Source organism: Oryctolagus cuniculus, chromosome X (genome assembly GCF_051225735.1).
Source record: "Oryctolagus cuniculus isolate XC-2025 breed Fujian yellow rabbit chromosome X, ASM5122573v1, whole genome shotgun sequence".
NCBI lineage: Eukaryota > Metazoa > Chordata > Mammalia > Lagomorpha > Leporidae > Oryctolagus > Oryctolagus cuniculus.
In genome coordinates this window covers 4,684,576-4,708,137 of record NC_142888.1, presented here as the reverse complement: position 1 = coordinate 4,708,137, position 23,562 = coordinate 4,684,576, and the positions used below count along the sequence as shown (strand labels likewise).

At 48.6% G+C, this 23,562-nt stretch overlaps 1 protein-coding gene and 1 long non-coding RNA gene across 10 annotated transcripts in view; one reads left to right on the top strand and one right to left on the bottom strand.

The window, feature by feature from the left end:
- The window catches only part of PHKA2 (phosphorylase kinase regulatory subunit alpha 2), a 71,790-nt gene that overhangs the window by 20,581 nt on the left and 27,647 nt on the right, over positions 1 to 23,562 (top strand). For 7 of the 8 annotated variants that reach the window (XR_016227544.1, XR_016227543.1, XM_089323649.1 and 4 more), the window contains 12 exon segments: positions 2,440 to 2,598; positions 5,032 to 5,079; positions 5,901 to 6,069; positions 8,102 to 8,184; positions 10,120 to 10,200; positions 11,481 to 11,579; positions 12,430 to 12,576; positions 14,631 to 14,684; positions 15,240 to 15,362; positions 18,402 to 18,497; positions 22,194 to 22,301; positions 22,852 to 22,930. Coding sequence is in view for 6 of the 8 variants with exons in the window: in XM_089323649.1 (XP_089179775.1) it covers positions 2,440 to 2,598; positions 5,032 to 5,079; positions 5,901 to 6,069; positions 8,102 to 8,184; positions 10,120 to 10,200; positions 11,481 to 11,579; positions 12,430 to 12,576; positions 14,631 to 14,684; positions 15,240 to 15,362; positions 18,402 to 18,497; positions 22,194 to 22,301; positions 22,852 to 22,930 (1,246 nt within the window). In the remaining 2 variants the exon portion in view is untranslated. 8 annotated transcript variants of the gene reach the window in all.
- LOC149119537 (uncharacterized) lies at positions 11,602 to 17,076 on the bottom strand. 2 transcript variants are annotated; one of them, XR_016227909.1, is made up of 3 exons: positions 16,949 to 17,076; positions 15,931 to 16,043; positions 11,602 to 11,741 (listed from the first exon to the last, which is right to left on the bottom strand). It is a non-coding gene; the product is annotated as an uncharacterized LOC149119537 (long non-coding RNA). The 2 variants fall into 2 exon arrangements; XR_016227908.1 differs by lacking the exon at positions 16,949 to 17,076 and adding an exon at positions 16,127 to 16,211.

The window sequence follows — 23,562 nt, the reverse complement described above, 5'->3', positions numbered from 1 at the left end:
ATAGTGATTTTTTAAAAAGATCATTAGTCCACTATCGGGAACATGACTTGTATTTTGCCTCAGCTATTCCTAGACTGATTCCAGTTGGCTTAGATATCATTGCTTCATAGTTGTTGGCAGTAAAACTGTCAATGCACTGAACACTGTTGCCCCTGGGGTTAATATCAGTTGAGTTTAAATGTTTTTCTCAAGTGTATAGGTTAGGAGAAAGTCAAATAGGCAATTCCTTAAGTTGGACCATGTGAAACGGGGTCAGTGTTTTATGGTTAATAACCTCACAGTACCACTTTGAAAGTACCCAGCTGGGGACAGGTATTTGTTGCAGTGGTTATGCTGCCACTTGGGATGCCTGCATCCCAGATTGGGGTGCCTGGGTTCGAGTTCCCACTTTGCTTCCAACCCAGCTTCCTGCTAATGTGCACCCTGGGAGGCAGATGGCGACTCAAGTACTTGGGTTCTTGCCACCCACATTGGATTATGGGTGCCTGGGCTAGCCCTGGCTGCTGCGGGCATCTGGGGAGTGAACCAGCAGATGGAAGGATCTCTTTCTGCCTTTCAAATAAAAAAGTGAACATAAATCCTAAAGAGAAAGTACCCAACTGAGTTTTCTAAGCTGAAGGTTCCTATTGTTATGCATTGTATTTCTTCGTATAGCTTCAGGAAGAGTCCAGAGGCTTTACATACTTTGTCTTATCCATTTTATTTCCAGGCATGGAGTTTGTTAGGACCAGCTGTTAAAATGTTACTAGCTTTGGGACAGGCGTTTTGAAACAGGGTAAGCCCTAGCTTGGGACGCCTGTATCCCATATCGGAGTACAGGATTCCAGTCCCAGCTACTCCTTGCTTCCAATCCAGCTTCCCACTGATGTGCCTGGGAGGCAGCAGATGATGGCCTAAATACTTGGATTCCTGCCGCCCACATGGGAGACCTGGCTAGGATTCTTGGCTCCTGATTGCAGCCTAGCCCAGCTCTGGTTGTTGGCTATATTTGGGAAATAAACCATCAAGTGGAAGATTTCTCCTTCCTTCTGTCACTCTGCCTTTCAAATAAAAATAAATTTCTAAGTTAAAAAACTTAGCTTTATTGAGGTATAATTTACTTGCCATCCAATTCACTTAAAGTGTACAGTTGAGTGGTTTTTAGTATTTTCATATTATGAATGCAGCATCACAATCAGTTCTAGAACATTTTCATCACCTCCAAAAGGAGAAAAAAAATTAGCCATCATTCACTCCACCTCCATTCTCAGTCCTAGCATCCTTGAATCTTCTTTCTGCTCTTATAGATTTGCCTGTTCTGGACATCTCATACAAATGGAATTATATAAAATACAGCCTTTTGTGAGCGGTTTCTTTCACCTGGCATAATATTTTCCAGGTTCATCTGTGCCATAGACTGCATCAGTGCTTCGTTTTTACTGCCAAGTCACATAGTGACTAACATTGTTAGGATCGGGCAGTTTGTTTATCCACTCATCAGTCAGTGGATATTTATCTTGTTCTTCTTTCTTGGTTTTTAGGAATGTTGCTTTGAACTTCGTGTACAGTGTTTTGGGTGAAGGTCTGGCATTTTAGTGACCCTGCTGCTCTTTTAAATACCCATGAGATCAGAGCTAAATAGGACTCCCGGATGTCCTCTTGCTCAGTCCCTTCTGCCTAGGCCCGTGAAGTGGCTGGATTGCAGATGAGGCCAGTGAGGCCCGGGGTGTGTGTGGAGGGGGGGGGGGGGCGTCCCTGGTTGTACAGCTAGAGAGCAGAGTAGGGCCCTGCATCCAGGTCTCTTGATTCCAGGTTCAGTGCTTTACTCATTGATGGGGAAATATGAAGGCTCAAGAGGAACCCAAAGCCCACAGATATGTCAAAGCTCTGCAGGCGTTTGCTATTTCTTCTATTATGTTGTTCTTTGACTTTCAGACCAGACCACACAAGAGTTAGAAGGTTCTTGGCGGCCACCTGCAACGCCAGCATCCCATGTGGGAGGCAGCGGGGGTCCTGGATGCTCCATTTCTGACCCAGCTCCCTGCTAATATGCCTGGGAAAGCCATGAAATATGGCCCAAGTTCTTAGGCCCCTGCACCCATGCGGGGGACTCGGATGGAGCTCCTGGCTCCAGTCTGGCCCAATCCCGGTCATTGGGACCATTTGGGGAGTGAACCAGCAGATGGAAGCTCTCTCCTCTTTCCCTCTCCTGTAACTCTGCCTTTCAAATAAAATGAGAAATATATCTTTTTCATCTCCTTGTTAGGTGAAGAAACTAAGGCACAGGGAAGTGATGCGACTTCTCGCCCAAAACCACACCGTCAGTGGCAGAGCAAGGACTAAACCCTTGTCTCTTGCTCCTCATCCCAGGGCCTTGTCTGCCACCTTAGGATGCGCATTCATCACCTAGGAGCTGTATGATGGGTGATGCCCAGTAATGTTATGTCTTTTCTCAACTAGAACCCTGTCACAGGGCTGCTCTCTGCCAGCCACGAGCAGAAGGATGCCTGGGTGCGAGACAACATCTACAGCATCCTGGCCGTGTGGGGCCTGGGCATGGCCTACCGCAAGAATGCCGATCGCGATGAGGACAAGGCCAAGGCCTACGAGCTGGAGCAGGTAATGATGACTGGCGGCCCCATCTTGGCTGCTCAGCAACTTTCCCTCGACTTGATCAATGTACAAGGAAGTAGTTGTGTGTGCACAACAGATTGGATGCAGGCCTCGCCTCCATTTCTACTATAGAATATTCTGGGGAGGCGCTTACATGGTCAACCTCAAATTGTGAGATTTTTCTCCTCCATTAAACAATGACAACATCAAAAACTACAAAGAGGAAACAAAAGCATCCAAATTTCTAACTGCAAAATATTGCTTTGCATAACAAGCTACATTTCTCATACCATGCTTTACCAACTTTATACATATTTATAGATGAGATGTCATTATAAGCTAATGTGATTGCTTTTAAAATGTCAGCACACCACAGCCACACGTTCCAAATTGTGTACTCTTCAGAATACTGACATTGAAAGAACATTTATCCAAACACTGTTGCCACTGCTTAGAATATTTTAAAAACATCCCTTAAAAATATCTGTCTAGTCTGAGCCATTCCAGGAAAGCAGTCTTGTTAATTCATAGTCATTCTTCAGTTTAGAACCAAATTGGTATTGCAGTTTGCATGCCTATGTTACATACAGCACAATGAAGTCTTCTCCTGTTTTCCAACATCAGAAGCCAAGATTCCCACCAAAGCAAAGATCTGTGGGCCTTCAACTTGTAAGAGAATCTTCTGAGCACAGAAGACATTTTCCAGGAGTTCCAAGTGATGGTGTTGAAGTAGGGAGCCTCGAAATATCAAAGTATAGTTGTCTTGGCATGAAAGCGCCTTTCAGATTTGTCTTTCGCTTATACATTCCTTGGTGGCCTACACAGTCAGTGGGGGTTATCAGGTCTAGGAAGAGTTCTTCCAACCCACAGGTGCTTGTCTGTAGCAACCAAAGTGGGCATGAGGGAGAGGCAGCAGGAGGGAAACCTTGCCAGCCACGGGGAAGCTAAGAAAAGCCGCTCATTGGGGTGGCAGCAAGGACTGGACTTGGTGAGGCATGCCCGAGCATGAGACGAAACCCCCAAACCTCGGGGGTAGAGCGACATGGATAGTCTTAGAAGTTGCATGCAGCAAGCATAAAATACTTCTCTGAGAAGCTGAATGGCTTTTACACAAGTGCTTCATTTACTGGGATAATAATTCAACATCAAGTAATTGGGGCGCATTTCCCATCCCCCTTTGAGGCAACAAATCAAAGTAAAGCAGTGCCTGTACACACACACACCCTTCCTGGCCTGGATGAAGGTTGATTAGATGTCTACTCTGACAGGGGCGAGACAGGAATAGTTTCCTCACGCCTTTGACTGTGTGATGAGTGTGTTTAATAACCAAAACGAACACCTCACCTGCTTATGGGAGGGGACATGGCCATCTCCCAGTGACCCCCCACAGGAACACTGCTGTGTCTTGGTTGTTCATTTGCATATGAACTTTTTATGAACTTTCTGTAACGAGGAGGTAACATTTTCCATCCCAGTCGAGTTTATGACATAAAGCGGGATGATAGTCTGTAGTCCCAGAGTTTGAGAGGCAGAAGGCCCTGAAGATGACCCATTCCGGAGTCTTCGCTGGTGAGGAACTTTTTCGGGGCCCTTCGCTCCTGTCCTGCCCTGCAAACCATGCAGGTTCTGCGAGAGGAAACTGACAAGCCCCTGCGTGGGAACTGCTTTGAGCCGGGCTACGTGGGGCTGCAGAACCTCCCCTTCTCCAGCCCCTGGTGAAGCAGCTTCCTGGAGCTGTTAACAGGCCCTGGGAAGAGTAGCCTTTAAATGGGCCCGGCACGTGCAGGACACGGGAAGTAATGTGCTGTCCAAGTAAGGAGCTCAGGCTGGCAGCTCCACCCCATGCCAGCTGGGAGACTTGAGCCATATCACCTCCTCCCCTCAACCTTAGTTTCTCATCTACGCAGTGCAGCAATGAGACCACCCAGCCCGGCGGGCTGGTGCAGGAGTTCACCGGAGCTAATCCAGGTTGTGTTTTCCACAATACCTAGGTGCGCTGTGTGGTTAACAGTTACCATTGTTGTTTATGGTGAGGACAGTAGTAATTGGTTGCAACATCCTATTAAGAAACCTTGGCTGCCACTTGCATTGTGTAAGGATTTCACTTCAATAGTCCAGTTATGCCGCCACAAACGGCTGTTTTGGTAAAACATTGCTTTTGGGCAGGCGTGGGGGACCGAATTCACCCTTAGTGTAACAAAAATAAATTACTAAGAAATGCGACAACACTGCAGAGCACCAGTGTCAGCAGAGTCGCCGAGTATCAGCGCCAGGCGATACCATCTCACCGAAGCCCTTTAGGTGAGCTAAGTCGCATCACGTTAAGGTTTTTCTTTCCCTGTGACGGAGTGCAGAAATGTCGACAACCCAAACACTGAAGAGGCTCCTGGAGGCTCGGGGCTGCACAGTCTCACCTCTCACTGCATTCTCTCTCTGCAGAACGTGGTGAAGCTGATGCGAGGTCTTCTCCAGTGCATGATGAGGCAGGTGGGCATGTCTGCAGAGCACTGGGTGGGTGGGTGGGGGCGCTTGTCACCTGAACCCTGACCACGTGCTTAAGGGGCTCTCAACTTTGTGTCTAGAGGAAGTGAGGCCATTTTTGCTTTTTTAAGTTACCCCCAATAATTTATTATAATAGAGGGTCACAGTCTCGGGGACTCCGTCTAGAGAGTTTCTTCCCGAGAGTTTATATGTGTAAAAGAAGAACATTCCTTCTCTTAAATGAGGAAGCAAGCAGTTTTGAAAGCCATGTACTATTGTTTATTCTATCAGGGTAGAAAAGAATGTATTTTCATTCGAGACGAAATGCTCGAGCTTTTATAGCTCCATATTTCTATTTCAGCTAACTTCTTTGAGGGGCAAAGAACACACTGATCACATACTGTATACAGAGCGTGATAGTAGGATCTGTACAAGTTCAAAGCTGGCTGCGATGCAGCCCCTCCCTCAGCTCAGAGACACTCGCTCTTTTCCCTTCCGTATTAGGAGATGAGAAATGGACATTTAAACAGGTCTTCCTTTCCTCTCTTGGAAGAGCCCACCATATGTCACAGTTGGGGCTATGCAGGCAAGGCCACCCTATGACCCCACACCCCAGCAGAGCTTGTTGAAGACTCCCTGGACTGGGACATTTCCAGTGGGTGGGCAGGAAGAATCCCCAGCACAGCCCCTCCCTGGTGCTCCCCATGGCTGTTTTCCAACCCTCTGGCTCCCAGACGTAGCAGATAAGAGATTTAGATCCCGCTGACTGACCCCTACCAGACATGAAGCCTTGCAGCTACGTGGAGCCAGCGTACCCTCTCCCTCAGGTGGACAAAGTGGAGAAGTTCAAGTACACTCAGAGTACCAAGGACAGCCTGCACGCCAAGTACAACACTGCCACCTGCAGCACCGTGGTGGGCGATGACCAATGGGGCCACCTCCAGGTGGATGCCACCTCCCTCTTTCTCCTGTTCCTGGCTCAGATGACTGCCTCAGGTGAGCCAGAGCCGTTTGAAGCCATGGTATAAGGAGTGACGATCCGGAGAGGGGGTGGGGAGGGGCCGAGCGTTGATCCGCATCTTGACCCACTTGTGCTGCTTTATCAAGACACGAGACAATTTATGAAGAGCAGAAGTTTTCTCATGGTTCTAGAGTTTGGGAAGTGCAAGAACAGGGCACCTAGAGGTTCAGCTGTCTAGCGAGGGCTCTCCTCTCACATGGCAGGAGGGCACGAGAACTCACCACTTTGCAAAGTCTCCTTTACAAAGGCCACAGTCCCGTTAAAGACACGCACTCTCATGGCCTGATCACCGGTTAAAGACCCCACCTCTTCCTATGCTCGCATGGCAACAGCTGAGCATTGGACAGATACTGATCACCACGGTTCCGACGTTTTAAATAAGCAATTGCTGTGATAGAGCAAGGCTGCAGGGATCCTGCCTGGGACCCAGGGCAGGACAGTCAGCCCTTACCTGGGTACTTGGAGGATGAGGACTCTGAGCCAGGTCCGTTAGCTTCTTTCTGCGGAGCCCACAGCTTCCTCCCTGTCACCCGCACCTAGTTTCTGGAGCGGCCCAGGCACAGGCCCTCACTTTTGCATTCACCTACCTACAGACAGTCTCACGCCTGCCCTGAGATTTCTCACAGGAGCAGCACCCTGTCCCTCCAGCTCTCACCACCCTTGTCGCCTTCTTCCAGACACAACCTTGTGTATGCAGGTTGCCCTTCAACCACGTCCTTTCCATGGCTCTGCAGTGAGCCCAGAGTGGGCCGCCCGACCTGTAGCACCCGTGCCGAGGCAGCCCCCAGCTCGCACACAGCATGCATTGTTGCTGTTGAAGCTGGAACTGTTGGCTTCTGTTAGCTTGGGCGCGAGGCCTGCTGAGCCTCAGCTTTGCACAAGTGTCTTTGTCTCTCACGATGGCATCTGCTACGGATAGGCACTTGGCTGCTCATCTCGGAGTGTGTGTCACCAGCCCAGTCGACTGAAGCTTCCCATTGAGTTCACACTACAAGTGGGAAACTCTAAACATCCCGGAAATCAGGAAGCATGATCGTTACAGCTTTGTGAATAAACCACACACTTACGTTAGAAAGATATTTTTGGTTATGAGTTAAGTATGAGCTCAGTTGTAGCTATTTGGGGAAAAAAATGCAGAAAAAAATCCACTGCCAATTGTTTCTTCCAAGTCTTTTCTCTGCAATTTTAAAGACATATTTAAGGTCATAATATATAAACAGCCCTTCAGTTATGTAGCAGGATAACTTATTTCTCCCATGATCTTTAAGTTCCTGATAAGCATTGCCCTAATGACTATCAATGGGTATTTCATGATTGGACTATGCCTGCTTTCCCTCTGTGATGGCTAATGTTGCAACATCATTTGACCTCGTCTCTACTTACCTCCTTGTGAAAGTTGTCATTCAAAGGCTGTAGTTAGAAGTTCATCTTACTTCTAGTCTAGCTTACTAGTTAGGCATTCTGACATCGTGAGGGAAGCTTATCTGTTCATCGCATGTTTGCCATAACCAGTTGGATTTTTGAGGGCCCGAGCAAACAGTGGGCAGATCCTAGGAGCCGGGCTTTCTGGGTGGGACGGCCAGTTCCTGATGCCGGGGAGCCTACTTTCCCTCTCTCTGTCACTGAGAAGGCGGGCTCGCCCTTCCCTTTCACTCACTCAAGCATAAGGACAGTATCTTGGGTTCTTCTGGGCTAAAATCCCATTTATTGGCATTTTCGTTGTACAAATCCAACATGAACTGAGCCCCAACACCTTATCTGAATGCTTTAAACCTGTAGGCACATGTGTGAAAGTGGAGCCTGCCTGCCCCGCTACCTCCCATCTACCCATCCATTCTTTTCTCTTTCCAAGGTTAGACATTGTTAGGACTTAGACTTAATTTTTGATGCCCTGTAAAGAAAATGAAAGTGAGGGTAAAAGGATCTAGCTCCTAATGTGATACCATCGAACTGGTGGGGTCCCCCTTTACAGCATAGCTTCGTAACCTCATTGTTCGTCTTTCCTAGGCTTGCGTATTATTTTCACCCTCGACGAGGTGGCCTTTATACAGAATCTCGTTTTTTACATAGAAGCTGCGTATAAAGTTGCTGTAAGTATCAACCCTGACAGTCTTTTCAGGTATATCCCAAAGCCATACAAATCATACAGTTCTGAGAGCCAGGCTGTTTGGGGGCTGACCTGAAGGTTAGTGAGCCTGGAGCTTGACAATGGTATCAACTTTCCACGCGAAGTATGCAGTTTTCTTCTGGTGTACAGTTGCAAGTTTGCGTTTTGGACTGCCACAAAAGCAGTGTGGGAATCCAGTATGCTTGTTTTGAATAAGAACCCACATGTCCTTTGAGATACACACAGGCCAGCCTGAGTCAGGGATCAAGAGGTGGCAGCTTGAGCAGTTTGGTGGGAGCTGGGGTACCATGGGCTCCAGCTGGCCCACAAGTAGCGGGGCCTGAGCCAGGCAAATCCCGACCTGGGCCCCATGTGTGTGGGTGTAAGTGTAACCCCCGCTCCTTCCAGGCTTCTGCCTGGAGGGCAGAGCCCAGCGTCCCTCTAGACAACAAGGAAACTGCAGCCCTACTGTCTGTCTTCCACCTCCTCTACACTGCCCCCTGTAGTCAGCAAGCCACCGGAGATGGCAGGTAAACACACGAGTGAGGCCATATCCCAGATGGACTTGACAAAAATCAGCGGTCAGCCAGGTTTGGGCCAAGAGCTGTGGTTTCCTAGTGTCAGGTCTAAAGCAGCAATTCTCAGATTGTTCCTCCCAGAGGGCACATGGCAGCCTGGGGAGGTGTTTGTGGTGGGGGCTGCATCCTCCAGGGCATAGCACTGTCCCCACCTCACTCAAGATCGCGGTCAGGCCAAGGCTGAAAAACCCGGGCTTAAAGAAACTCGAGAAGCCTCTGTGGGGACAGTGGGCCTTTAGCTGGACCTTGAAGGAGTCAGGTGCAGATAAGTAGCAGGGAGGGAGCAGTCACAGGGTTAGGGGGATGCCTGGGCAAAAGGGTGCAGAGTAAAGGGGCGGACTTCGGGTGAAAGTTGACATTGGAAATGGAAGATCCAGTCAACTCAAGGGAGTGCAGGGGTGCAGGCCAGATCATGGAGGGGATGGCTGTCCAGAGATGGGAATGTGATCCACTAGGGGAGAAACTGTCATTTTCATCTCTGAAGCCAGGAAGTGAACTGATCAAAGAGTTTGAGGACAAGTCACTTGGCTCCAGGTTGCAGCGAAGGTGGGTTGGAGGGAAGGCCAGCCCAGCTGTGAGGACGGCCACAGGAAGGAGTGGCTGGGCTCAGCTACAAGGCGTGCCCAGCAGAGAAGAATCGAAGATGCAATGTTCACACTTTTGAAAATTTTCTTTGGAGATAAAGAAAAACTGACATTCTGGCACTGGCCTCGTCCTCGCTGGGTTGTGCGCAGTCAGTAGTGCACACAGTATTATTTCAGAACAGTGTCCAGTTCTTGGGTTTGTAAATCACATCCTCTGGGTGACAGTGTTCAAAAGTCAATTCATATTCATTGGTTTTAAACTTCCATGAAGTTCAGTGTTCCGAGCCTCAGGTTTAACTTTGGCTCCAGTTGCTTGCTGAGCCAATTTTCCCTAGAACAATGCTCGAGCTACATCTTAATTTTTTTTTAAATGGTTTTGGTGGCTTCGACTTGTTACAACTCATGTGTTAAGGTTTCTTCATTCAAATCTTACAGTTTAATGTACGTTCAAAGGCATTGGGTAGATAGAGGGACATCATTTTAAGATAAATACTTTGTTCTCTACAAATCCAGAGTGTCATACAAACTGATACGTTTTAGAATTAAGAGTTTTTGCATGCCCTTATTGTTCCAGTTGGGCATTTTGTTCTAAAATTCAACACAGAGGTCACATGAACTGAAATTAAGAACAGTATGTGAGTATATAAAGCTGTGAATTTGGGAGCCTTCAAGAGATGCTTGTGTTTCCTTATGCCCGTGGTAAGGTGAAGAAATTATTTTTCCATAGAGTTTCTCATACGCCTCTTTCTCCTGCAGGATTATGGGATGTGGGAGCGTGGAGATAAGACTAATCAGGGCATTCCGGAATTGAACGCAAGCTCTGTAGGAATGGCCAAGGTGACAATCCTGTTTGTTTTTAGTTCACTGCTTTGTTTGGGTTTTCTTCACTGAAAGTTTGGATTTAATCAGATTAGCCATTTTTCTTTTTTAAAGATTTGAGAGGCAGAGAGACAGGTGGAGAAAGACCAATAGCTAGCCCATTTTTCAAGAGGCAGTAGCAAATGTGAAATTCAAGTGGCACATGTACCCCAGCCAACTGGGATTATAGGTCAAGAAAGTAGGTTTCCTGTCCCGAGATCTGCATGTGGCAGAAACTAAGTCACCTTGTCCTTATTCTCCATTCTCATCACCCAGCAGCTCCTACTGTTGTTTAAGTAGCTGCATGCATGATATCCCATCTTCCTTTTTGGCTCCTCGAGAGGGCTGAAGATGACCGCTTCATAGGTCAGGCTCACAAGTTCCGAAGTCTAAAAGGTCACGCAAGCTCACAGTAGCAAGTGACACTGGCCAGATAGACACCAGGAGCTTTCCCAACTCATTTAAAAATACACTTCAAGCTGAGCAAAGCACCCATTGGCGGCAAATTCTCTGCGGCCACCAGCTTCTCTCGCCATCAACACTTAGCGTGTGTCTCCTCCCCCTCCTCGAGACTGAAGGAGGGTGGACAGAGTCAAGGCTCCAGAGGCTGAGTTCAATTAATAAATGTCTCTTAAGGTAGATTGACGGGAAGTATACTTGTTACTGAAAGAATTCACTTTGGGAGCCCCAGCTGTGCTGATGTTAGACATTCACCACGAGAATAGGTGAGGGGAAGGATGATCATAAGGCTAATGCCACACATACCAGGTTATGCATTTGCTAATGTTTTGTTTTGGTAGAATACCCCATTTGATTTTGGGACATGTTTTGTTTTCTCCCGTTTTCTTTGTTCCTGTAATGAGCAGCAACATAAAAGGTACTTCAAAAAGTTCATGGAAAAATGGAACTGAAAGATTTTGGTTCCAAAAAAATCTTAAAGGCAATGCATAGGAGTCTTTAAAAAAATTCATGACAGTACATGAGAAAAACTGCGTGGCTTTTTTTGCCTCAACACACATTTATCTTTTAATTTCATTTCCCATGAACTTTTTGAAGCACACTTGTACAGGTTATCTCAGATCCCCTGAAAAAAGAAAAATCAGTGTAACATGACTATGAGACTCTTCAGCTGTACTTTTAAAAACATGTTTCATCACGCCTTTGGGAACACATATATGCCAGGTTGCTTAATGAAGGAACACTGCCAGATGTCAGAGGGTATGTTTATTAGGAGACATAACTCAAGCCTATGTTTGTAGGCAGCACTTGAGGCCATTGATGAACTCGACCTTTTTGGAGCCCACGGAGGACGCAAGTCAGTGATCCACGTTCTGCCCGACGAGGTCGAGCACTGCCAGGTAACAATGCGGCCTCTTGCATTCCGGAGAGATGAGGTAGAGGATCCTGGAGTGGGAGGCCTGGGCTCCAGTTCAGATTCCCCAACTGTCTAGCTTGCTGGTATTGGACTTTGTTGAGCTGTCGTTTCCTCATCAGTAAAATGGGCATACCAGTTCCCTCTCCTGTCTCACAATGGAAGGCAAGAGAAAGGATCAGAGTACATCAACTTAAGACAGTTTGTGTGAGCACTTTGCATATATTACATATATATAGATGAGTAATGTATGTATTTATTCATCATTGTGTCTTACATTTGCATAGTTCTTTATGGGTTATAGTCCAAAAATCAAAGCGACCTTGTTTTGCTAGAGGCAAAATCTGTTTCATGTGTTTTGAGCACATAGGTGGTTCTCTCAGGTTTCATGATACCCCCAAATTGAATGATTAGCACTAGTTTATTTGGGGCAGTTGGGGATGGGTAGAATGTACAGTGGAAAGCAGGAGAGATGGGAAGAGATGGCAAGTTAATGAAGCTTGCTGCCACAGGTAGCATTGTACTTAGGGATGCTCCCTGGCATGTCCTGAAGGTTTGACCAAGAGGCGGCGGCCATGGAAGGTAGGGAGGCAAGTGGGGCTCAGCACAGGCTCCAGGCAGTACCACATTGTCCCCAACCGCCTGCTTCTCCACCACGGAGCATGAAGCACCAGCTAGGTAGGCCAGGTTGGCCAGCTGGGGCCATGTTAGGACAAAGCTCTACTCCAAATTGACAAACTCACTCCAATATTCCCTTGGGACTAAGGTAATGGTCTATGGATTCTGTATCCACTAGTGCTTCTTGAGGCTAAATCACCTTTTTGCTTTTCACTCAGTCAATTCTGTTCTCCATGCTGCCAAGAGCATCAACATCCAAAGAGATTGATGCGGGACTTCTTTCCATCATTTCTTTTCCCGCCTTTGCAGTGGAAGATGCGAACCTCGTAAATGTGACCAAGAGTGAAATTATTTCCAAGCTACAGGTAAGTGTTGGTCACACTGGCGTCCTTCAGCCTGTACTGTACTCAGTACTACTTGCACATGGAGCAGCCCGCCCATGCCCTGTCTGCGAGGTTAATGGCTTTATCTGCATGGAATTAGAATTACATGTTCAAAGTGGAATCCATAGACAAGATGAAGTCTCACAGGGATTAGACCACTTGGTTTTCTCCTTAAGTAACAGCGCTTGCACCCGGTCACCTTTGAACCCCAATTAATGGTACCCAAAGCTATTTTTTTTTTAAGGATAGGAGAGGAAGTTAGAGGGACACACACACACACAGAGGTCCTCTATTTGCTGGTTCACTCCCCAAATGGCTATAATGGCCAGAGCTGGGCCGATCCAAAGCCAGGAGCAAGGAGCTTCCTCCAGGTCTCCCAGAGGTGTAGGGGCCCAAGCACTTGACCATTGTCCACTGTACTACTGCGCACCCCCAATGCAGGCCATTAGCAGGGAGCTGGATTGGAAGTGGAACCAGCACCCATATGGAGTGCCCATAATGCTGGCCCCTACAAACTGCTTCTAAGGCAGGCATAATTAACCCCTCAGCAGTCAAAGGCAGGCTCCTGAGAATCTCTTCAAAGCTAGAGGGACACTGGAAAAAAAACCATGCCCATGTCCCAGTAGTCTCCAACTTTATACACTATTTCAAGGGAGATCCCTAAATTAGATGGAGATAAAAACAATTCCTGTTCTGAGGCGAAGTGCAGTAGCTATGAAACTTTATGCCATAATGAGACTTTATACCATAACTCTGAAGCTGTTAGAATTAAAGAACCTAAGTTTCCAAAGCGAAGATCTACGTGTCGAGTCCTTCTTAGATTCAGGGGAAAATTCTTTTGTCCCTTGGAAACAAAAGGGTTAAAGGGTCTATAATCATATTCCCAAGAGAAGGCAGCTATAGCAGTCAGGATTCCAGGGAGCAAAAAGAACCTCTAGGTCACTAAAGGTGGGAGTGCAATCAATGCAGGGACTAAAGCGTTTGCTAGGGGAGCAGGTTCTATGCTGAGGCCCCAGGGCAGGCTTCTAGAACAAGGCAGAGCTGGCTGCTAGGGGGATGGCTGCCTGCCAGACCAGCAGAGCAACCTCCGCACACTGAAGCGATCAAGAACGGACACCCAACACTGCTCTCCAGAGATCAGGTCATCAGGTTGAGAGAGTGCTGCACCTGCCCTTTCTTGGCACCCAGGAAGCTAGAGAGGAACCTTAGGGCCTGCAGCAGGGAAACCACAGGTCCCAAGTGCAGGGAGCCCCCCCTCCTTGCCTTGCTCTGTGCCAAGCCTTGCAGGCCCCCATCTGATGGTAGAATGGCCCCTGCACCTGAAGCCTCGCAGCCAGAAGCCTGGGGATTGACCCTTGAGCTTTCTAGTCTTCCAAGCAGGAGCAACCAATCGAGGGTCCACCTGGTGGCTTCTCCAAACAGCAAGGGTCCCTTTGCAGCTTTGGGTGACAAAGTCAGAATGGAAGTATGGTCATTCACTGAACTTTCTGTAATTACTCTGGTAGCCCCGATACACCTGTGGAATGCCTGGCATTCCCATTCAAGTACTAATCAAGCCTGAATTTACTTTGCTCATTACTTAAAAATACGTCTTTAGGCTGGCATTGTGGCACAGCAGGTTGTGCTGCCACCCGCAACACCAGTATCCCATGTGGGCACCAGTTCGTGTCCCAGCTGCTCCACTTTTGAGCCAACTCCCTGCTGATGCCCTGGAAAAAGATGGCCCAAGCACTGGGCCTCTGCCACTCCCCTACAAGACCTGGAAGAAGTTCCTGGCCTTGTCCTGGCACAGCCCTGGCCATTGCAGCCACTTGGGGAGTGAACCAGCAGATGGAAGGTCTCCCCCTACCACTCCAACTCTGCCCTTCAAATAAGTCTTTCAAAAAATAGCTATACTGATAGCAAAGAGCACTTGGTGTCCATTTCTTTACTGAAAAGATTCATGGGAAAGAGGATACAGAGCTGACTTGAATTAAAATGAAAGGGCAAAGACATTCTTACATTTTCATCCAATGTGTTTTCTTTTGTCTTATTAGGGGCGTTATGGATGCTGTCGTTTCCTTCGAGATGGTTATAAAACCCCAAGAGAGGTTGTATTAAATATTGTTTCTTATGGTTCCTTAACTGCTTCATATCTAAGTTGCCATTGTATTCTCCTTCTATTGATTATAATTGTAGGTTGGAATATTGGAAAGGGAAATATTCAATTTGGAGTCAGCAAGCCTGGAGTTAGGCAGCCAAGTAGTAAGATCAGGAAGAAAAGCAAGCTGCAGACAAGGGCCACCGGGTCTGAAGTGCATACATGTCTTCAAGACCTACCGTGGCCTCTTCCTTGGGTTTCTTTGCCAGAGTGGCTAAGAATGATAGAAATAAAACATTGTCTCCCAAGCACTGTAACAGGCAAATTGCTATTTGAGATATAGAAACTTTAGTATAAAACTACCAAGGAGTCTTGTATATATTTCTTACTTTCTGAAGTTTTACCATGGAAAAATTGCCAAAAACAGCAGCTCTTTTATAGTAGACTCCTAATCATAGCAATCTCAAAGCTGCATCAAATCAGGCAAGCAAGGGAAAGCCAGGGAGACACAGTAATGTATGGCATCCAACTTCACCTTTAGAAAGTTCTACACGTCCAATTCCAGGACCCAAACCGGTTGCATTATGACCCTGCTGAACTCAAGCTCTTTGAGAACATTGAATGTGAGTGGCCTGTGTTCTGGACCTATTTCATAATAGATGGAATCTTCAACGGTGACGCTCTCCAGGTGAGAACATGCTGTATGTTGTGTTGATGAGTGTTTTCATTCCACTAGTGTGCCAATTATTAGATCATAGGGTTATGCAAGGATTCAGGCCACTGTATCTGCTATCTGTTGCCACATAAACTTTTCTAAAGCTTAGTAAATTAAAGTGCCAGGCATTTTGCTTACTTCAGGGCCCAGCAGGAACAAATTGCTGTTGGCCAGCTGGGGTTCCACAGGGAGCTAGAAGATATGCTTCTGAGATGGCCTTGCTCACCTTGCTGGCGAGTTGATGCTGGCTGTCAGCAGGTGCACTTGGTTCTCCTCTGCATAGCTATCTGGCCAGCTTTGGCTTCTCCAAAGCACTGTAGTCTCTGGGCTGTTAAGACTTTTTAGGGGGTGGTTGCCTTTTCCCAGAAAGCAACAGCAGAAACTATCAGAGCTTAAGGCTTGGGCCTGGAACTAGCAGAGTCCTGGCATTCTGTTGGTTAAGGGGTCATCCCATAGTCAAAAGGTGAAGGGGGCTAGACAAGGGCAAGGGTAACTAGGAGACATGGTTCAAGTCTGTCCCCGTTGTTGCTATTGCTCTTACTTGGTCAGCCAGTGGCTGTGCGGTCACGTAGCATCCTGTCGAATGTGACTGGTCTCCCCTCTTCAGCCTCGCTCCTGCTGTTTCCATTCTTCATATGCCTGTGCCAGAGTGACCTTATTTAAAAAGGCAAGTTAGATTATGTTAGTGCCTTGCTGAAAAGCTTTGAGTGGCTTTTAGATTGCTTTTGTACACACACCTCCTTCATGTGTTTTGTGGGGACCCATATTATCTGCGTCTCTCCTCACTTCATCAGCCGGATTTCTTACTGCTTGCTTCCTTTCTGGAGCTTGGTGATCCAAGCAGGCCCCCCCCCCCCCCCCCCCGCGCTCTGGAGTCCGGGACATTCTTTCCATACCTACCTACCGGCCCCTCCTCTCCTTTCTCTTGATTCCTTGCCAGTGCGGCTTTTCTTTCAGAAAGCTCTCTGACCCTAGGAGCCCCATAAGGGTGCCCCTTTTCCATGCCCTACATCGCCTGTAGCAGCACAAGTCACAAGTCACACTAGGTGTCATCTCCCACTTCTCTGTGCAGGGACCCTGGTGGAGGCTGTCTCCATCCAGGTCACGATTTACTCCCCATGCCTAGTGCTAAGTATTGGTTAACACCGTATTTGTTCAAGACAGTTCAATATCTACTTGATACCACACCCTGTGCTGAGGCCTGGAGCATACAAAGGAACTTCAAAGTTTTCGGAAAAGTGGAATCAAATGTTTGTTTGGGTACTGAAACCATTGTGAAACGCACGCATCGCTTTTTCATAATCTACATTTTTCATGAACGGTTTGAGGACTTCTTGTCCTCTGTGGAGCAGCACAGACCTGTGCTTGAGAAGCTTGGGGGCATGACGCAGACTTGGCTCTTTTCAGCCTATTCGGATGAGCACGTTGCGGGGGGGGGGGGGGGGGGGGCAACGGGAGCCGAGATTCCTTTGTGCTTTTAAAATCTGTCCTGCTCTGGAATGCGGAGGCCTTAAACCGAGATGTTGATGTTCTCTGTCGATTCTTGCTCTTAAGCTTACCTGATGGTCTTGGGTCTTTTGTCTTCTGTCTTTAATCCCAGAATTGAAAGATCTTGAAAGGCTTCACTTTGAATTTCAATTGTGAACAGACAATTATAAAGGATAATAAAAAGCTAAGGGAGGAAAATGAGTATGCTTAGTAAGCCTCACAGAACGTACTGCTCTAGGTCTTATGCTGTCTCTTCCAGTTATCCACTGGGGGAAGAAAAAAGGATACACGTGAACATGTTTAGAGATCTGGACAGCATTTGACTGGACCGATCCTCTCAAAGGCAATGTGTTCAGTAGCCAGGTGGCTTGGCAAGAATGTCCCCCCCCCTTTTCCCTTTAAGTAGATAGGTTTTTATCGGTGCTTTTTCATTTAGTGGCGGTGTCAGCTTTAACAGCTTTTATTACACCGAGTAGTACATCCCAAGAGTCAGTGCACATGGGTAATACATGCATTTCCTTTTTCTTCCATCGGATTTGTTCAGCTAAGATTGCTGCTGCAATAAATGTTTGAGTGCCTTAAGTAGAAAGCCACCGATGGGTGGAAATGTTTAAGAGCCGCTCAAGAGACAGCTTTCACCCCAAAGATGATTCTAATCTGGTAGTGATACCTTTACAGCCAGGCCCATGTGCGATCCTCATGGCATTAGGAGGATCCAGGGCAAGAAGTAGAAGTCAACTGCAAGCCAGCACAGTAAAGGCAAGAGTTTTATTAAAGTAGCAAAGAACAAGCTACTTCAGACAGAGCAGCCCTACGTGCAATCGAGTTCTACGTGCAAGATGTTAGGAGTGCAGCGTTTGGGGGTGGATATTTGATGCAGTGGTTAAGACAGCGGCATTCCATAGTCCAGGGCGCCTGGGATGGAGCCCCAGCTCCGCTTCCGATTCTAGGCTCCTGCTGATGAACATCCCGAGCAGCAGGCGAGGATTCAAGTGGTTGAGTCCCTGCTACCCATGGGAGACTCAGGTTGAGTGCCCAGCTCCTGGCTTTGGCTTGGCCCAGCTTCAGCCGTCGTGGGCATTTAGGGGGCAAATCAATGGATGGAAGATCTTACTGTCTACCTTTCAAATAAATAGGAATTTAAGAAGTGAAATACTTAATTGGCTGAAGACAGCATGGATGGGAACAGTGTGTGGCACATAGCGTAGATGTGAGCACTGTGGGGATTCTGAGGGAAGAAATAGCTTCTGCATGATGGGCTGCTCCGACTCCTTCCGACAGCTTGACTTGGGGCAGAACTTACAGTCAAGGGAGTAACGAGCAGTGGCGTTTAGCTCCAATATTTGCTGTCTGCGAGAGTCCCTCCTGCACTCCTTGAAATGATGCTGTCTGTGCTCTTCTTTGCCCTGTGTCCCACTCCTAATCTGTTTGTTGCCAACATGGCTGTGTGTCTATGCCACATTGCCATCACAGCATTGACCACCATACCTCTTTGGTGAGGTAAGCAAAGGGGCTGTTTTCCAGGTCCAGGAGTACCAAGAAGCCCTAGAAGGAATATTAATCAGAGGCAAAGATGGGATCCGCCTGGTGCCAGAACTCTACGCCATCCCACCAAACAAGGTAACCCGGTGGCGCAGGCTCTGTGCCACTCTTCCAGAGCTAAGCGAGTCGCTGCTTGGCCTTTGGGATTCTTCATCTCCCTTCTAGACCTAACAAGCACTTTCTCTAGAAGTGGTGTCTAAAGCTCTTGGTGGTCTTTATCACCAGGAGTCAAGGCTTTAGGGAAACACGCAGAAGTTGTGATCATGGGTATCCTAGGGAGGTGGCAGTTGAAGGCCTTCAGAGGAGACACGCCCCTACCCTCACCCCCCCAGGCAACAGGAACTCCAGAGCGCACACACTGGCGTGCACCACGTTCTTACATGTTTCCACGGAAGAAACCTGACGTATAGGGATAGCCGAGAATCTCTTCCTTGGACTCAAGCAGTTCCCTAGCTAGAGTGAGTGATCAGCTAGAAGCCACTGTGCGTCCATGAGGGACAAACTGTCCCGGTCCAAGAAGATACTCAGTTTCATTGTATCCAGTTTCCTAAATTGGGAGAGTGAACCATGTCTTCCCACAAGTCAACAGGACCTGGAGGAGACAATAGCCCAGGGGAAACCCGACATGCAGTAACTGGGGTTTAAGTGTGTGGTCAGGACCCTGGCAGGGGCCTCTGCAGGCTCCTAGCTCAGCTCAGACAGTGCTGGGCTCTTTCCCGGGACCAGACTCCAGGTTCAGGGCCTCCGCATGGATGTACACTGCCTCCCAGTGGCCAGTCCGCTTCCAGCTAACACAAATACCTGCACAGATGCTCTTGCTCGCCTTCCCAAGCAGTGGTATAGCAGACTTATTTTTGCATAGCAAGCAAATATCAATGCAGCCCAGTGCTCAATTCTTATGGCGAAAAAGGTGCCACTGTGGATCGTTTTGGGCCTTATTTAACCTAGAAGGAACTATCTTGTGTTATAGAACACTGAAACCATTAATCCAATGAGAAATTCCAGAAGGGATTGAGTTTCTGTGGACAAGTAGTCCATTGCTAGGAGCACTTAATTATTTTGCATCGATAATAGCCCATCTGGCCAGCTAGTTCACTCTGAGCTTCACCAGGTAGGCCCTTGAGGTGGTTATATCCTTCTCTGGGGTGGGGGGGAGCAGGCAGGGTTTCTCACTAAAGCCCACCAGCCTGGACCCTTGGCCCTGAGCTCGCAAATCTTGGTGGCCCCTCATCTTAGCATGGACAGCTCACACATCCGAGCTCTCTGAGGACTGGTTTTGTTCCAGAGGGGAGATCTTGAGCAGGAACTGGCCTTCCTTCCCCATATAGATCATGGTGTGCAGCCTGCCAAGGCTTTTTCCCAAGTGTCCGAAGCCTAGTCCTCCTGCCAGGGCACACTCATTACCATGTGCAATGTGGATGTGTGGCCCTGGCGCATGTAGTTGCTGGGAAGTAACCCAGCCCATCTCTCATCAGGTTGCTCCTCTTGCAGTAGTGAGACCCCTTGACAAAATTAGTAATGGAGGCAGTTGGGAACCAGGAAGCCAAGCAAAGGAAAAATGGTTGACTTCAGGGCTCTTCTCCCCATTTTCTAGTAGAGAACCGCCAACCCCGAGCTCTGGAGGGGCACATTCTATGGACTGTAGTAAATGCTGGTGTTATAAACTGTGCTGTTCTGATGAGCAGTGCTCGCAGTACACTGAAGTTACTCTGCAGCTTTCTGTTCTAAACGCCACACCGACCTCTAGGATTCCATTTGTAATTACAACATCTGCCTCTACTCAGTGTGCTTACACTTGTGTGCTAGGCACCAGTGTGGGACACTGTTTTACATTGACAGCGTTTGGTGTTTAGCCGTATGCAGGCGACAGCTGGGAAGGTTCCCCAACCACATCATTAGCATGTAGGGACCACTGGGAAGGGTTCCTGCAGACAGGGCCACCACAGGTCCTTGTGGCACTTTTGTGCGAATTGGAAGGAGGGCCTTGCACTTGGAGCGGCCACAGCCCTTGGCCAGGGTGGCACATGGCTCGTGTTTCAGCTTCCCTCATTTACTCCAGCGGATCCACTTGTATGGGGCACCACTGTACACAGGACCCTCTGTTGGACAGGAGACCGGAGTGAGCCCAGCAGGCGTGCACCGGGCGGCTGCTTTGCGCCAGGCTAGGGGCTGGCCCCCAAAGGTAGCTACCACACCAGCTGTGTCTCGGCAAGCTTGTAGAGGTTCAGGGAACTAGGCTGTGAACTAGAGGGCAGTCAGGGGTGCAGCCCAAGGGCTTGGTGCCCCTGAGGCCCTGCAAGCAGTTCAGAGGGAACAGAGTGGAAGAGGGGGAGGGGGAGGGAGGCCTCCGCCCAGAGGCAGGGGCTGGCCATGGTTGGGGTGAGGCAGAGCAAGGTTGTCTTTTGACCCGCACACTTTATCCAATTTCTGTTCTTCGCATGAACTATTTCTCATTCTAGATCTTTGTGGCCTTTAACGCTACTTTAGCTTTCAAAGTGTTAACATACTAACTAGGAAAGTCATCTCGCACACTGTAAAACTTCAGGGTTCTGCATAAAGAAAAAACCGCTTCTCCAATCCTAGTGCCCAAACATAGCCACTGTGCCGCTATGGAGAATCTCCCCTACCCTGTTAGCTTGGGCCAAGTTTGAGTCCCTTCCGCTTATGCACTGAAGCTTCTGTCAGCGTTTGCTACTGCTGAAGATTTAGGTTTCACTACATAGGAGTGCTCACTAGAAAGCCCACAGCAGAATGTCTGTCCCAGTGGTCTGGATTGCCCCTTGGGGGAAGGCTGCTTCCTTTTTCCCTTGATTGACCTATGCTTTCTTTAGTAAACACGTGGTCAGTGATGTTACCCCCAATCAATGTTGTAGTGACTGCAAACTCACAGGCCAGCCCGGAGTTTAAGAGGAGACAGTTACAGCCCGCCTTAGGACGTAGCCAGCCCTGTCCCTCAAGAAGGGCACTGAGAAATGGACACGCAGCCAGCAGTTAACATACCCACATCCACGCCAGAGTACCCAGGTTTGACACCCGGCTCTGGCTCCCAACTCCAGCTCCCTGCAGGCCCCGGGAGGCAGTGGTGAACGTTCGGGTAATAATGTTCCTGCCGCCCACATGGGAAACCTGGATTTCATTCCCAGCTCTGTTTCAGGCTCTGCCGAGCATCCACCATCGTGAGCATTTGGGGAGCAAACCAGCAGATGGGAGCCTCTTTGTCTCTCAAAAAAGGAGTACTGAGCTTATCTGATGAGGTTTCTGCTTTTCCAGGCCTTGATGAAAGTTCATGCTGTAGCAGCACAGTTTTTCTTCGCTACATAGTGCCACCTTCTGGTAGTTGTCTTGCATAGGCACACGCTTTATAAACCCCCGGGGATGGCAACATAGAAGAAATTTGGTGTCCAGTACCGGGCTGCCCCAGCCAGCGTTCTAGATCACTGTCCCCATAGGACAGCTGTGTGCCAGCACGAGCTTGGAGGCGACTCACTGCCCAGAGCTGCGCACCGAGGCGGCCAGCCGGGCTTTCGGTGCTGTCGCCTGGTACACACCTGGAGGAAGAGCAGTGGCCCACAGCCAGGCCGAGATCGAGTTCCCCGAAAGCTGCTTCTGGCCTTAGAGGCCCCAGGGAGGCCCCCTTTGGCGCCCTGTCCCCAGGTCCGGTGCTGGCACAGAAGTGGACTGGAGGATAGGCCCATCTTGTGACTCGTCAGCGCATGCCCCAGGGGAGGGGGCCTCTGGCCTCCAATGTTCTCACCAGGCTTCTCTCTCTGCCAGGTGGATGAAGAGTACAAGAATCCTCATACCGTGGACAGAGTTCCTCTGGGCAAGCTTCCCCACCTGTGGGGTCAGTCCTTGTACATCCTCAGCTCGCTGCTGGCAGAGGTAGGGGCCTGCTCTGCCTCTGGGCCCAGCGTTAGGGCCAGGTCCTCCTCAGAGCTCCCCTCTCGTGGGCTCCCATAGCTTGCTGGCAGTGTTAAGGAGATGCCTATTCAAATAGCACACTTCACAAGGTGGATGGAGGTGGGTGTGGGGGCTTGTGTTTTAGAATAGTCCTGGGCCAGCCTTCTCTATTTCTTGGAAGTGCTCCCTCTGTCTCCTCACCTGTAAAACGGTGGAGACGATAGTACCCGGCTGTCAGCGAGCCTGAATGCAGTGCCCGTGCAGGGGCTCAGCGGGCTCAGGAAGTGTTAGCTACCACACAGGCTGGTGGTGGGTCTACTAGCCCTGCACAGCTGGGTGCCCAGAGTACGACACGTTGAGTGGCCATTTCCAATGGTACTTTTTGTCTTTGAGAAAATAAGCCATCGACTCAAAGACTGTAGAGAAAAAAAAAAGTCCTGAGTATTTTGAGAAGGGAACTATTTTGGAGATCAAACTTTTAGGGGGAAATTTTAATCAATATTTCATAGTCGTACTGCTTCTCTTTCCACAGGGATTCCTTGCCACTGGCGAGATTGATCCCTTAAATAGAAGATTTTCCACTTCCGTCAAACCCGACGTTGTCGTGCAAGGTTTGTGAGTGTTTGCTATTTCCATCTAACTCTGTAAAACCCATTTTATTTGTAGTTCCCATCATTCTGGCATATGCATATACCTTTGCATATGGCAGCTCTGTGAGAAGCCTTTACAACACCATAGCCCCCCAAAAGGCAATAGGATTCTTTCCAACCACAAAGTCACTTTCAGCAAAGCCGTTGTTTTCTTGAATGGAAACCTTGATGGCAACTGGGGCACGAGTGACTCATCGAGCATCATTTTTCAGAACTGTTATTCTTTGAAGTACAGAGCATGAGCCCAGGGGAAACCTCAGAACCCAAGTGAAGGTCATTCATTCCCCTCCTGGGCTTCCGATTCTTTCCAGCTGTCTCCACCTGGCTTCCCTCCTCTGTAGCCAGCTCTTCTCCCAACGGCTGGGAGGAGAAAGCTGCCTGGCTGGGCCATGGGATGAGCCTGGGAGCCACAGGTCCTCTTCACACCTTCCTAACGCAGGACCTCCATGTGGCTCACTCACTTTTCCCGCCTCACAGAGCACTGTGTGCCCTCTAGCATGTTGTGTACACACCTTACTGTCCCTAGCTTAGACTGTATGGGGCATGGCCCATCCTATTCTAGCTCCTGTGTTGCTTGGAAAACACACATGTGT